Source organism: Cygnus olor, chromosome 15 (assembly GCF_009769625.2).
Source record: "Cygnus olor isolate bCygOlo1 chromosome 15, bCygOlo1.pri.v2, whole genome shotgun sequence".
NCBI classification, from domain to species: Eukaryota; Metazoa; Chordata; class Aves; order Anseriformes; family Anatidae; genus Cygnus; species Cygnus olor.
In genome coordinates this window covers 9,370,731-9,383,498 of record NC_049183.1, presented here as the reverse complement: position 1 = coordinate 9,383,498, position 12,768 = coordinate 9,370,731, and the positions used below count along the sequence as shown (strand labels likewise).

The 12,768-nt window shown below is 35.7% G+C and overlaps 1 protein-coding gene across 1 annotated transcript in view; it reads right to left on the bottom strand.

The window, feature by feature from the left end:
• IQCK (IQ motif containing K) overlaps nucleotides 1-12,768 on the bottom strand; it is a 51,198-nt gene that overhangs the window by 38,210 nt on the left and 220 nt on the right. The window contains exons 2-4 of the mRNA XM_040574830.1: nucleotides 10,850-10,947; nucleotides 4,698-4,750; nucleotides 4,502-4,579 (exon numbers count right to left, since the gene is read on the bottom strand). Coding sequence (XP_040430764.1) covers nucleotides 4,502-4,579; nucleotides 4,698-4,750; nucleotides 10,850-10,947 — 229 coding nt within the window. The remainder of the gene's footprint in view (nucleotides 1-4,501; nucleotides 4,580-4,697; nucleotides 4,751-10,849; nucleotides 10,948-12,768) is intronic.

Sequence of the window (12,768 nt, the reverse complement as noted above, 5' to 3'; positions counted from 1 at the left end):
TATCCTGTGAACATGAAAAATGAACAGCAGCATAAATAGTCTCCAATTAGTGCTCTAACAGCAACATTAGGAAGACATCACAAACCATTAATTCGTTTTCAATTTTCTCATTGCCATTTTGACAATCTTTACATAAATTAAGGCAAGTTATGATGCTGCATCAGGATTTGTAGCCATAAAACCTCAGTCTCATAAAACACCATTATGCAATATAAATATTTTATACATAAACTTTGTGAAGAAGTTCTGACAATGCAATTTTCCAAAACACTGTTTTTAAGTCAAAAATTTTCTCCTTCATTAACTTGAATTCTGCCACATTACTGGAATGTCAATTCTTTGCTTAGATCCACAAAGAATAAAATCCATACAAACATATTTGTTGGATTTTTCTATTATTATAAGTAAAGGTGCTGCTCATTACACTAAAAAAGGTAAAGCTCAAATTATTAAGAGAAAAACATAAAGAGAAAACATAATGCAAATGAAATCTATGCTAAAAAAAGGCTAGCTTAGACATAGACCAGTGAAATACAAGTGTGCAGAAAGCAAAGCCTGTAGAAAATGGGCATGTTATGGAAAGAAAGAAATCAGTCACCCATGCAAAATTACCCCTATTGGCCATCTGAGAACTGACAATGAAGTCAACTGTAAAGGCAGCTGAGACCAGCAGGCTTTGTCTAATTAGAATACCAGGAATGGATGAAGGGGAAAAAAAACAAAAATAAAAAAAAAAATCAACGTGTATAAATTCATATGCAGATATTTGGCAAAAAGCCACTACTTCAGATATAGTAATCATTTATAAATAAATAAATAATCTGTCCACTTCATTAAAGCAATGATAAATTTATTTGCTCTATATCTGCATATTTGTTTTGGTATACACAGATATTAAACCAGGAAATGTGACCTTCTGAACTGAGTATCAAGTAAATACCTTTATACAGAAAATGAGGAAATGCAGATAAATCAACTCTTGCAAACAAATGTTTATTTATAAAAGGCTTCTTCAGTTCCTATAATCCCTGTAATATAAGCAAAGACTAATCTTCAAAAGCCAGAAAAATACACACAGTTATTCTTAACCCAGATCCATACACCATTTTCCTTCATTGAACATAAGTTAGAAGATGAACTTGAATGATACTGTCATATTATTAAATTAATGTGACAGCAGACTTTTATAATGCCAGTATTTTTCAGAGCAGTGGAGCATTTTTATTTAAAATTGTCTTCTACCTATTTCTTCCATTAATAGACTCAAGAGGGTTGGCTAATGATACTCCCGTGATGCTCAGAATCTCAGCCTATCAATGCTAGAAAAGCAAAGTTGAAGTAGGATCAGGGCATAAACACAGGTCAAGCTCTTTCCTTCTCCCTGATTCAGTACGTACAGTCTGGTTACTTGTGATTGAGCTTCACTGCTATTCAACCAGAAACACCATTGGCAAATACTGACAAAAGGCAACTGTGTTCCTGTGTTTAAAGAAGGAGTGCAAAAACATCCAAGACTTTAATTAGATTTATTTATTTGACTATATCAGTGGTCTTGAATGTAGGATAGGGACATCAGTATGTATGCCAGTAAGTTTCCAAAAACTTTTGTTAGTTGCCTGTTAAAACTACAGTTTTTTGTCTTCTAAAAGGTACAGCTATCCTTTAAGACAACACAAATGCTTTGTGCTCTTCTGGAAGTGAAATGTAGATTACCAGTCAGCATTGAAGCTGCTCCTTCTCCTGCTTTTGAAATCTGCTTCAGTAATCAAGGATTCCCACGGGATATAATATTTTGTCAGTGCTGTTGGTACTATATGGGGCACAGCGGAAGACAAGGTAACTATACTAAGGCTTTTACCTACTGATGTCATAGCAATTACTGTAAATACTAAAGCTGGAAACAAATTTGAAGTAATTTTACAAGCTTCTTCATCTACAGAAACCAGCTTTTGAAGCTAAAATGTTTGCATTCAAAATTCTGGAAGCTGATGCAGTGTTTGGCTCTCCCTTTAAAGAAAAAGTAGGCTGCAAGATCTCATTTAGAAACACATCATATGGGGAGTGAGGCTCATAAGACTGTGGCTTTGACTATTCTTTAAAAAAAAAATTAACTTCAAAGAAAAAACTGGAGGCACTGGAAGAGAGCCAAAAAAAAGTCATACTCAAGTATGGAATATATTAAAAAAGCTGGATCTCTGCAGAAGAAATATTTAACCTTCTTTTTTTGTTTTATTTATTTATTTATTTTTAAGCATGAAGACGGCTTCGCAATCATAAACCCTATTTTAATACAGTATAGAAATGTGTTCCTCTTTAACAGACCTTCCATTATGCTTTTCAAATTTAGACATGTAACTAAAAAATCAACAGAAGTGTTTACTCCTTAAACCTGTAGCAACACCTTTTTCTTGTTTCTTTACTATATCATCTAAAAGGTTGGAATAAGGATGTTTCCCATCAAAATCTGACCAACGGTTTTTAGCATATTTTGTTACACATAGATCCTATTAAAACATAAAACCTGTACTACAGTTAAAAATGGAAGTGGCAATAAAATGTACGGATTCAATTACATTTTAAATGTCATATCCAGGACATAATAATAAATTCTTATTCCTATTTAATATTGCAATCTTTCAGTTTGCTCTAACAACGATTACTTCATAAGCAATACTTGTCAAGAAATCTGTAATTTTAATGTGCGTTCACAAAAAGTTGCTTTTTAATAAATTATTTTTAAAGGCCTAATTGTTTGGAGGATTTAAGATCAAGTGTGTATCAATTTATATAGCACTTTGACTCTTCAGTGTCCTTGTGGAGCTGTCACTACGTTATTCAGGAGCCCAAGTCCGAACAGAAGCTATGAGTCATTCAGACTGTGATTCCACAGTGTATTTCTCTTGTTGGCAAAGCTGACTTAAGCAGTTCCTGCCACCACCTCTATATCTTACCGGCTCATTTGTTCTCTTCACCTTGCCCCAGGCCCTTCATTTTAATCTTTCATTTGTGCCAATGCAAAGGCCTGCCTGGCTCCCAGGTGAACCAGATTGGAGAAACAATCTACAATCTAAATAGCTATACAAACCCCTCATATTTTGGCAGAGGCATTTCTAGCTCAGAGGAGGTCCCTGATCAGAATAACCAAGCATCCTACCCAACAGGATGAAATCAGGCTGACTAGAAGCACGCTGAAGAACAGGAGAGAGCAGGGAACAACTTAGGTCACTTTTACTTCCACGAGGAAATGTTTGTAAAACCGATCCTTGTTATCTTAGGTACAGATGTCCATCCTCACAATTCGATGGTATCAGAATTGCCTTACTGTCCAATGGCTCTTCAGTATGCTGAAGAAATGAGTAGGACAACCCCACTGCATTAAACAGGAATTTTTTGGCAAGGCCAAGTGATTTAGAGAATGAAACTATTACAAGAGCCCCATCAGTGGTAGGTTTGAACAACAGTGGCTGGGCAGTACGATGTAGCAGCAGGTACCTGAAGGTAACAGAGTTGAGATGAACTGAGTCATCATAGAAGGAAGCTCAGAAGCTTCTTACACAGCTTTGACTACATGACTACCTCTAAGGTAGCCAAAGGTAACTCTGCCTCAATCACCAATTTGTCTCCAAAGACCAGTAAATGCCAAGGAGCTTTCCTCTTGCTGGGTCAGGGACTCAAGGTTTAAAGCTTCTCCAAAGGATTTTATTCTAAGTTTCATATGACAGGAGTTCAAGAAAGCTCAATTTCCACTTAAGTAGCATAATGAAAGAAACATGCCTGCAAAGACGCTCATCTCTAAGTTTTAACCAACCACCAATCTAGTCTCCAATTAAGTTTTCTAACAGAAAAATTCTTCCAAATCTAACCTTCATAATTTTTTTATTCTCTCACTGTAGAGTATTCCTTCACTTTTCTTCTTTTCTCATACAACAGCTAGATTGAAAACAAACTGCAGCCTCAAGGAAAGTAACGTATTCTCAAAACTGATGTGTAGCTTGGTTCTACAGGAATAATGAGGAACCTAAGACTGAGACTGCCAAAAGAAATGTTCATTTCTCAAATGCAAAGTCATAAATATCAGCATAAATGCATTCTAATGCCAAGGATTATTAAAGGTATTTTCAGAACTGCTGCTTACAGTTAGGGAAAGAATTTCTAGACTGCGTATCCTCAAATATTTCCACAGCAACACTGAAAACATTGCTTTGTTCCTTAATAGAAAGATATTCATAATACTACCAGGTTATTCGAATGTCCCACACTCTGCAACAATTAAAATGTGTAAGAATTCTAAACCAATTTATCTGGCAACAATGCCGGTACAAAATACCTTGTAACTAATGCATGGCAAAGTTAGAAAGCATCGCATAGTTCTCTGCTGCACACAATAAAGGGCATTCAGAGGGGAAAATTATAATGCATTGAAGCTCTATTACTTTTTTGTAATAACAGGAGGAAAAGAATAAAAAGAGAAAAGGTTACTCTGAGTACCGCAATAACTTACTGGTCCTTTAGCCAGTCGTTAACAAAAGGAATGGAAAAGAATTCTGTGAATGACTCATCTTTCCTCTTTGGGTTGTGGCTGATAATAAAGAAAAAAAAAAGGAAACAACTCAGTTTAAATTGCAGCTATTCAATTTGTAAATTAATGTATTTGAATCACTGGGCATAATTAATAGTAAAAGCCATGATCAACTTACTTGTATAACCACTCAGTTAGGAAATCACAGGCAATAAATTTCGTCCTTTTTCTCTAAAGATAGAAGATAGTTTCAAATTATTTATTATCTTTGGATTGGTCACATGTTTTTACTAGTGGAGAGGAACAGAAGCTAAATTGACTGCTTTTATTAAATAAAATATACAGTACATTACTCTGTCTACTTTAATATTGCTACTGCCAACAGCCAGTGGCTCAGCCAAAATTTTAGACCTTTTGTGGAATGCTTTCAAGCCAAGTCAAAAAATGAGTGAGAAAATTTTACATATACTATCTTGATATTTGCTGCAGTATAGCTATAACAAATATCTCTGAAGGGTAATCTTTCTTAGTGGCAATCTCATCGCAAAGAAATTAACAGAACTCATATATGAAAATCTGTTGTAAATTACTTGCCATTTTGTTCAAAGCTCTATTATCATACTTAAAATACTTCATAGATTCCAAGGCTTAGAAAGAACACTGATGAATATTGTTTTCTCTTGCATGGAACCAGCCTGAAGGCGTTGTGCATACTTAGACACACCCCCCAGCATATTGTATGGCTGCTCAGACAAAATTACCCGCTGGGTAGTCCCGAAAGGAAGGCACAAACCAAACACATGCACAACAACAATCACAGATACCATACACATTAAAATCAGGCAAAAACTTCAAAGTCTGGAGTCTTGGAGCAAAATGATTGTGCCCTTTGCTCCCAGTTCGGAGATATCTTCATCACTAAAGGGAATTTGGCAAAATGCTTTGCAGCTAGGTATCCTTAGAGACTCACGCAGCCAGGCCCTATTTAACTGGACTGCACTACATGCTATAAAATACTTTTTGAGTTCAAAATTCAAAGCATGAATTTTGATCAATACAGAATTGATTACAGCCTTTCTTTTCTTAGAGATTTCCTCTCCGCATTCCATCCTTGCAGATTAAGTGTACAAATGACTACAGGTGCTTATTCAGCATTTCAGAAACCAGAGTAGCCATGATACAGAAAACACAACCTAGACTGCTGGTCAGAATAACAGGATTTACCTAGTTTCTTCCAGACCACTCTTACACAAGATGTGTTATGGACATACACAACCAGACAGTGAATACTAGAAGATACTTAGCCCCTGTTGAAGAGAGACATTGAGTGCTTTATCAAAATAACGCCGTTCAGCAAAGAGAAAGGCTATCCCCACCCAGAAGGTAACACTTACCCTGTCAGATGGGGGACTCAACTGCAATTATTACTTTTTAGGAAAACAATTAAAACTGGTCAAATACATTTGTGAAACTGCTAGATATCATGAAAGAGGTTGGAGCTTTGAATAAATATAAGAAATGATGGAAATACTGCCACTTGCTAAGAAAAGTAGAATTAACTATGTAATCAGAGATTTAATGCATGAAGGATGACTTGATTCTAGGTATTACCTTCATCATACGTGTTACTCCCTGTGCTGCATGAGTATGAAGCAAAAAAAATCTGGGGGATGTGAACAGAGGCAGAAAAGAAGTGCTCTATATGGCTTAATTCTTTCCACGGTTTGGGATATTAGCACATAAATTGAGGGTCACTGTTGAATTCCAGCCACAAGTGAGTGGATGTGAAATGTTACGTGAGGTGCTGACTTCATGGTGAAGGACATGGGGTAGTCACGTAACTAGGGGATGACAACAGTGAGGTTTACAGCTAGACTGTTTGGCAGCCCTAGATAATTCCCCAGAAAGCATCTACTTTCCAATGTGAATCTTATCATAGGTAGATACACACTTGGGTGGCTTCCACAGAAAAGAAAGAAAACTGCTTTGAACATCACAACACAGCTATCAGTCCTGAACCCCATGTGTCTTGATGATCTCTTTCATGACAAAAAAACCTTCAGGGTTCATATAGATCTCCCATTACAGTGCTTGGCTGTATAGAAACACACATCTCCCTAACGAGTTTTCACACTTGTCAGGATAATACCAGGCACTGTTCCTAGAAGCCAAACACCTAAGCTTTAAGAGACCAACACCTTCACCGGAGAGATTTCTACAGCTTATTTTAGATGATAAATGGACATTTTTTACTTGAACAGAATCTGAAAACAACCACGTCTGATCATCCTCATACAGCTATTCTCACAGTACTAAACTGGGTCCCATTACTTAGTGAATTCTTTCAGAGAATAAATTCTATACTTTGACAACAAAATTCAATTTAATCTAGCAGTTGTAATTTAATCTGTTTTAAGCAAATTGTTTTTCCTTTGCAATGAATTTGCAGCAATCAGAACAGTGTTGTCAAAACATTTATCAAAGGAAACAAATTCATTTTAGTTTATCCTTGTCAGATTCAGTGAGCTTATCAGGGAGGAATTCAATCTGAACATTTTTTCTTTTGTTATTTTTTTGCCAGGAAACAGTTCACTTTGTTAGTCAATTAAATCTTTAGTTGCACAGCAGTGAACATTTATAGAAGGAAAGAATGACATAAATTGACCTGTCTTTGACACATTCCTCCTATGCTACATGAATCAGGATAAACACAGGAAATATCTGCACAATGTGCATTGTTAACCTGCAGATGTCTCTGTGAACTAATTATAATCAGAATTCATTTTGCATTTTTCAGCTTAAGTATGATGTGCTTCGTAATAATCATGCAAAAATATTGGTGATCAGGACATTACAAAGTTATCACAAGATCATCTTCCATTCACTTTCCCTGATCTAACATACTTTAAAATAAAACATATTCCATATGATAGCTTAAAGGTTGGACTAGATGATCTTATAGGTCTTTTCCAACCTAAACGACTCTATGATTACAAAGTCTGTTACAGCAACCTCTTTCTGCAATTGCTAACCAGAAAGAAACATCAGTTATGATAATAAAAATGTTAAAACATTGATCAGTTTTGATTTTGAAAAATGAATGCATTACTTAAGTCTCATGACAGCAAAGATTTAAGAAAATAGTCTTTCCCCCAGAGACATTTGACAGCAGATAGGATAAAGCACAGGAGAAATTATGGTAGGAAAAAAACCCACACAATTCAGCATGGGAATACACTGGACAACCTAATAGGTCTCTTTCACTCCTAACTTAAAAATGAAGCTTCTGCAGACTGTTCTCATATTGCTGTTAGTTTGAAGTCTGCAAATATACCTGGAAGCTGATAGTTTTTCTAGGTTTTTGCTTTTCAGATTTTTTTATATGCACTACATGGTGCAAAAAAAAAAAGCCTATTTTAAACGAAGTGTTTAAGTTGCTATGTCACTTTCCAACTAAGACCTTGCAGACTTCTTTCCTACACAAATGACTACTTTCAGCATGACCTTTTCCCTTTCCTTTCCCGACATTCCCTTTTGATTCTATAATTCTTCCTTCCCAGGCATGGATATCTCTGTTCTGATCTCTTCCTTGAATTCCTCAGTTGGTCCCATGATGCAATCTGCCTTACCCTAGTTTCCATTTCTAAACTCTCCTACTTCATTTTTCATTCTCTTCTCATTCTTCTTCATTCACCTTCAAAACATGAAGACCTTTAGTTACTCTCATAAAAAACATTATTCATTCTCCTTCAGAATTCTCTCTCTTCCTCCAGCCTTGTGCCACATTGACCGCAGTCATTTCTACTGTTCCTCCCTTTCTTCCACTGCTTCTTCCATTTATCTTCCACAGGTTTATTCTATTGGAGCTGCCCTTTGTAAAGGGTATTTAATGCCTTTTGTCTAGCCAAAATTCAAATACAGTATTCTGTTCTCATCCTTTATGATTTCAGTTACCTTAATCACAATTAATCATTTACCTCTGTTGTTCTCTCATGAATTCCATGAATCTTTCTACTCTTTGCTCTCTTCCTATTTTCAAAGCTATTTTCTGCTGTGTTTATCACAAGAACACGTGTCCCTGTCCTTAACTTTCTCCAGGGTGTCTAAGGGCTCTGCTGTTAATCCTAAAAATCAGTTCCATTTTAATGCAAGGTATGGCATGGTCTTTTCTTCAAATTCATACGGAACAACACACTTATGAAATAACAGTATACTTAGAAATTACCCATTTAAGTCAGATAAGGAAACATAGTGTCCAAGCACAAATACCTGGACAGTAATGGAAAAGAACACAAATATTCAGTTATATGGCAAGCATCAAGAGCTATTGTTTTACTAGTTATTGTTCAAAAGGAGGAGGAAATGATGTCACGGTTGAAAATGATCATCGGACATAAACTTGCTTTCCTAAACTTCCTTGACCAAGAGCAGGACATTTCTCCAAATTAAAACAAAAATCAGTCAGTGTCTTTTTGATAAGCTGTGCTATTTTTTATGAAGCATCTAGATATTAGAAAAGAATTGCTTAAACTTCACATTTGATTTTTTTTTGGTTTACTATAAAGCAACACAGAAATGTACAAAAATCTATTTTGAGAACAGATACTTTCTAACCTATAGACCACTGAAACTCTGCAAAATATTTCCGATTAAAAATAGACAAAGTAATCTGAGATTTGTGCTGAGTTTGAAAACTAAAGTATTTCTGAGAATTCTCATATTTTGTATTAAGTGCTGGTTTATTGCTTTCAAAAATATGTAAGATCTCTTTAGTATTTTAAGCCAGCTTTAAGACTTCCCTTTTTTGTTAAAGGAGACCTGCTTCCTTAAAAAAATAATAAAAAAATATAAAATCAATATAAATTTCATTAAAAGTGTGATGAATAATATATATGTTCAATCATATCTGTTCTAGGCCAGATAATGTAAGTGTGATGGCAGGAATAATGTACAGAGATGTCATGCCATAATGGCATGTAGATGAACCACTTTCCTATTTCACCTGTACTAATCACAAATTATAAATAGATATGCAATCATCTATAAACCAATCAACTTATAGACACAAATCTTGTGAAGACTAAGCAAAAATGGAAATAACATACTTTTATTAAAAATATAGAATTGGATTTGAAATGCAAGTTTGAGGTGTCCATTCAAGCACGGTAAGTGAGTTTTGGTATGTGAACTTGTGACTTTTTGGCTGTGCCAAGCACATGTAAGTCAGTGTCAAACTGTACATATGTAATCTTTACAAGTTCTTCCATGATGTCTATTGCCATATATATATAAGCCTGTAACAGGAGTATGCCAGTAGTTGGAGCGGAGGTAGATTGAGACCTAAGATGATTAGTAACCCACACAAAATCATCCTCACATAGTTTTCATTTTGGTCTATAACCCCAACAGCACAGACTGTTTTCCTCAGACATGCATCATGTACAAAAAGGGAGATACTTTCATTGTCAATTATATTAATTGCTCTTTTATTATGAAGCAAGTAAGAAGAGGTTCAGCTGCAGGCATAAAAATATAGAGGAGTAAAGTCATACAATGAAAAGTGTTCATGATAAGCAGAAAGTAGGAAAGAAATAGAAAAAAAAATACTTCCACAGTTGGAGAAAATAGTTGAAATGATGCAAACCCCACAACTCCCAGTTCCTAATCTACCACTGAGTTAAGCTATGCTGATACAGTGAGCTTTATCTTGTATCAGTTCTCACGTATTTTTAAGCATTCCCAACATACAATTAAGAATGTCTCTCTAGATATGTTTACACACACACAAACAAATTCGTAAATACATATAGAAGATGAAGATTTTTTAAAAGTACAATTTGTATAAGCTCATTAATGAAACTCTGCTTTCCACTGAAATAGAATTTATACAGAATTATAAAGCTAAAATAGAAAATACAACTATCTTAGGATGTTAGACCAGAAAAAATAACACAGTTCATTTCGTTACTCAGTTAAGTAAAATTCAAGTTCTTTACATCACCCTCATATGAGTGACATGTACAAATCTGAAAGTAAGCCTGTTTGTCTGGAATATTACACTACTTACGCTAGATGTAACTGAATATTTAAGGAGAATTAGGTGAAAGCTAGAGATTGGCATAATGACCAAGTGTGGTGAGTATGCAATCTGTTCTGAATTACCAGACAAAAGAACATTCCAGGCTGGCAAGATCCAAAACAACTCATGATATGTTATTTCATAGTATTGTCATCGGTTTTCTTGTAAAAGACTAAATAAAGAAATACAGCCTGTGAAATAAAAGGCTGTGACTTCCTGACAATAATCTGAACTGAAAACTAAGAACTAACCTCAAAACACTTTTCCTTCTTTGCTTGATGTAGAAGTTCAGCCAGTCCGGGTAAGAGCACTGGAAAGATGTAATACTCTAAGTATTCTCGAGGAGAACCTGAGCAAAACAGCACAGCTTTCACTTAGAGGGAAGCACTTAGACATCACAAAAAGACAAACATTAGATAACGTAAATCAAGCATCAGTCATCTTATCAATACCATTGCAGCTTGAACTATACACAGATTCTTTCAGTTTAGATACAGCCACAGATCTGTCTTCCCTTTCCTTCAGCCAAGAACACATAAACTTGAGTAAATTTCAAACCAAAGGTGCATCAACGCTTCAAACTACAGTGTGCCTCAGAGATGTCAGACTAGTTTTAAATGAGTAAACTCAGATGCCAGAAGCAGCTTAGCATAGAAAATGAGGAGCAATGCAGACAAATTTACCCTTACAGAAAGAAAAGTAAATGAGCCTATGTTAAACTCAGTGCCATTACAGCTAGACCTCTCTGGGTATCTCTACTCATGCCCTTTACAATCTGCAGTAATACAGTTGGTTGTAAAACTCACTTTCTAGACAGAGGGGGAAAAAAGGTTGTATTTTAGTGGTGCTGTGACTTCTTTCTCATAACTACTTCCTACCCAGATCCTTCAGAAATATGAACATTACTCCATATACCCAGTTTTGCCACAGTGAAAGGTCTGTCTAGGTTGGCATCTCTCATTTGACTGCATTGCCCTTACACCGAGGTCTACTTGCCATGCTTCTTAAGTGCTCGTGCACATTGGCGTCACTGAGTTCCATGCAAAAGAAGGCAGCTACAGTTAGCATCACAAAAACAAACCAAACCAAACCAAAAAGCAGTGGTGCTATTGTATATGTTTGACACACAGGCTAATGGTTAAACACTTCCCAAGAGACTCAAGTTGTGTTTCTTTCTCAGCTTTTCCCCACATTCCCATCTTCCCTAACAAGACCTTTCACCATTGACTTATAAACTGGTTTAAATCTATCCCTTACAATGAAAATACCACACGTGTAGGAACTGAAGTTTACTGGGCCTGAGGGAACAGTGAGCATGACCCTGTAGGAAGCTGTAAGAGCCACCCTCTCAGAAAGGTGAACAAAATAGAACCTGTTAGGATCTCAGAGAAGCAGAGTTGGCTTACTGGCCTAAGCATTGTCCTCAATTTATAGCCAGACTGCCTGCCATTCAGTAAGTGTTCAGATTTTAGTGTGTGTGCAATAAAGACTAAGTCATGCAAGTTTCCTCTTCTGGCAACACACAGCTGAAACACTGAATTTCTTTCTCTGCTACATATTTTTAATTGGTTCATATACTGCCAGAAAATGTTCATAATTGGAAGGACACTACATATACAAAAGCTGAGGGTAACACTGCTTCTGAGTAGCAACAGGAATTCCTAATGGGCAAGAATGAATGGAAGAGATGAAACACAGAATGAGAAAGTGATGGAAAACGGTGAAGAAAAAAAAGACAAATGTAGGACTAAAACGCATAGTAAAAGTGACATCACTACTTCATAAATTGATAAAAAAAATATAGAAGTTGTTAAAAATGGAAGAACAAAACTTTAGAGCTGTTTCCATTCAAATCAGTTATGTCGTATTTGTAATCAATTGGGCAAAGATAACATTTTGAAAGTTTTCAGATTTAATTATCTGTTTAGTCTATTGATCCTAGTTTTTCGTCATTAATTTAAAGGCAGAAATGTTTGTCTTTCTCTCATTTAAGTGGCCAAATAAAAAGTCAGTTTATCAGAAGAGAGTAGAACTACCTTAACAGCTAGACACCGTTACAGATTTCTAATGCGTACCATCTCATCTGAGCTTTCTTCCACTGACAAAGAGCTCAAGCTGGCTCCCTGCATACAGACCAGCGCAAATTCCATTTCAGAAAAGGTATTGTAGC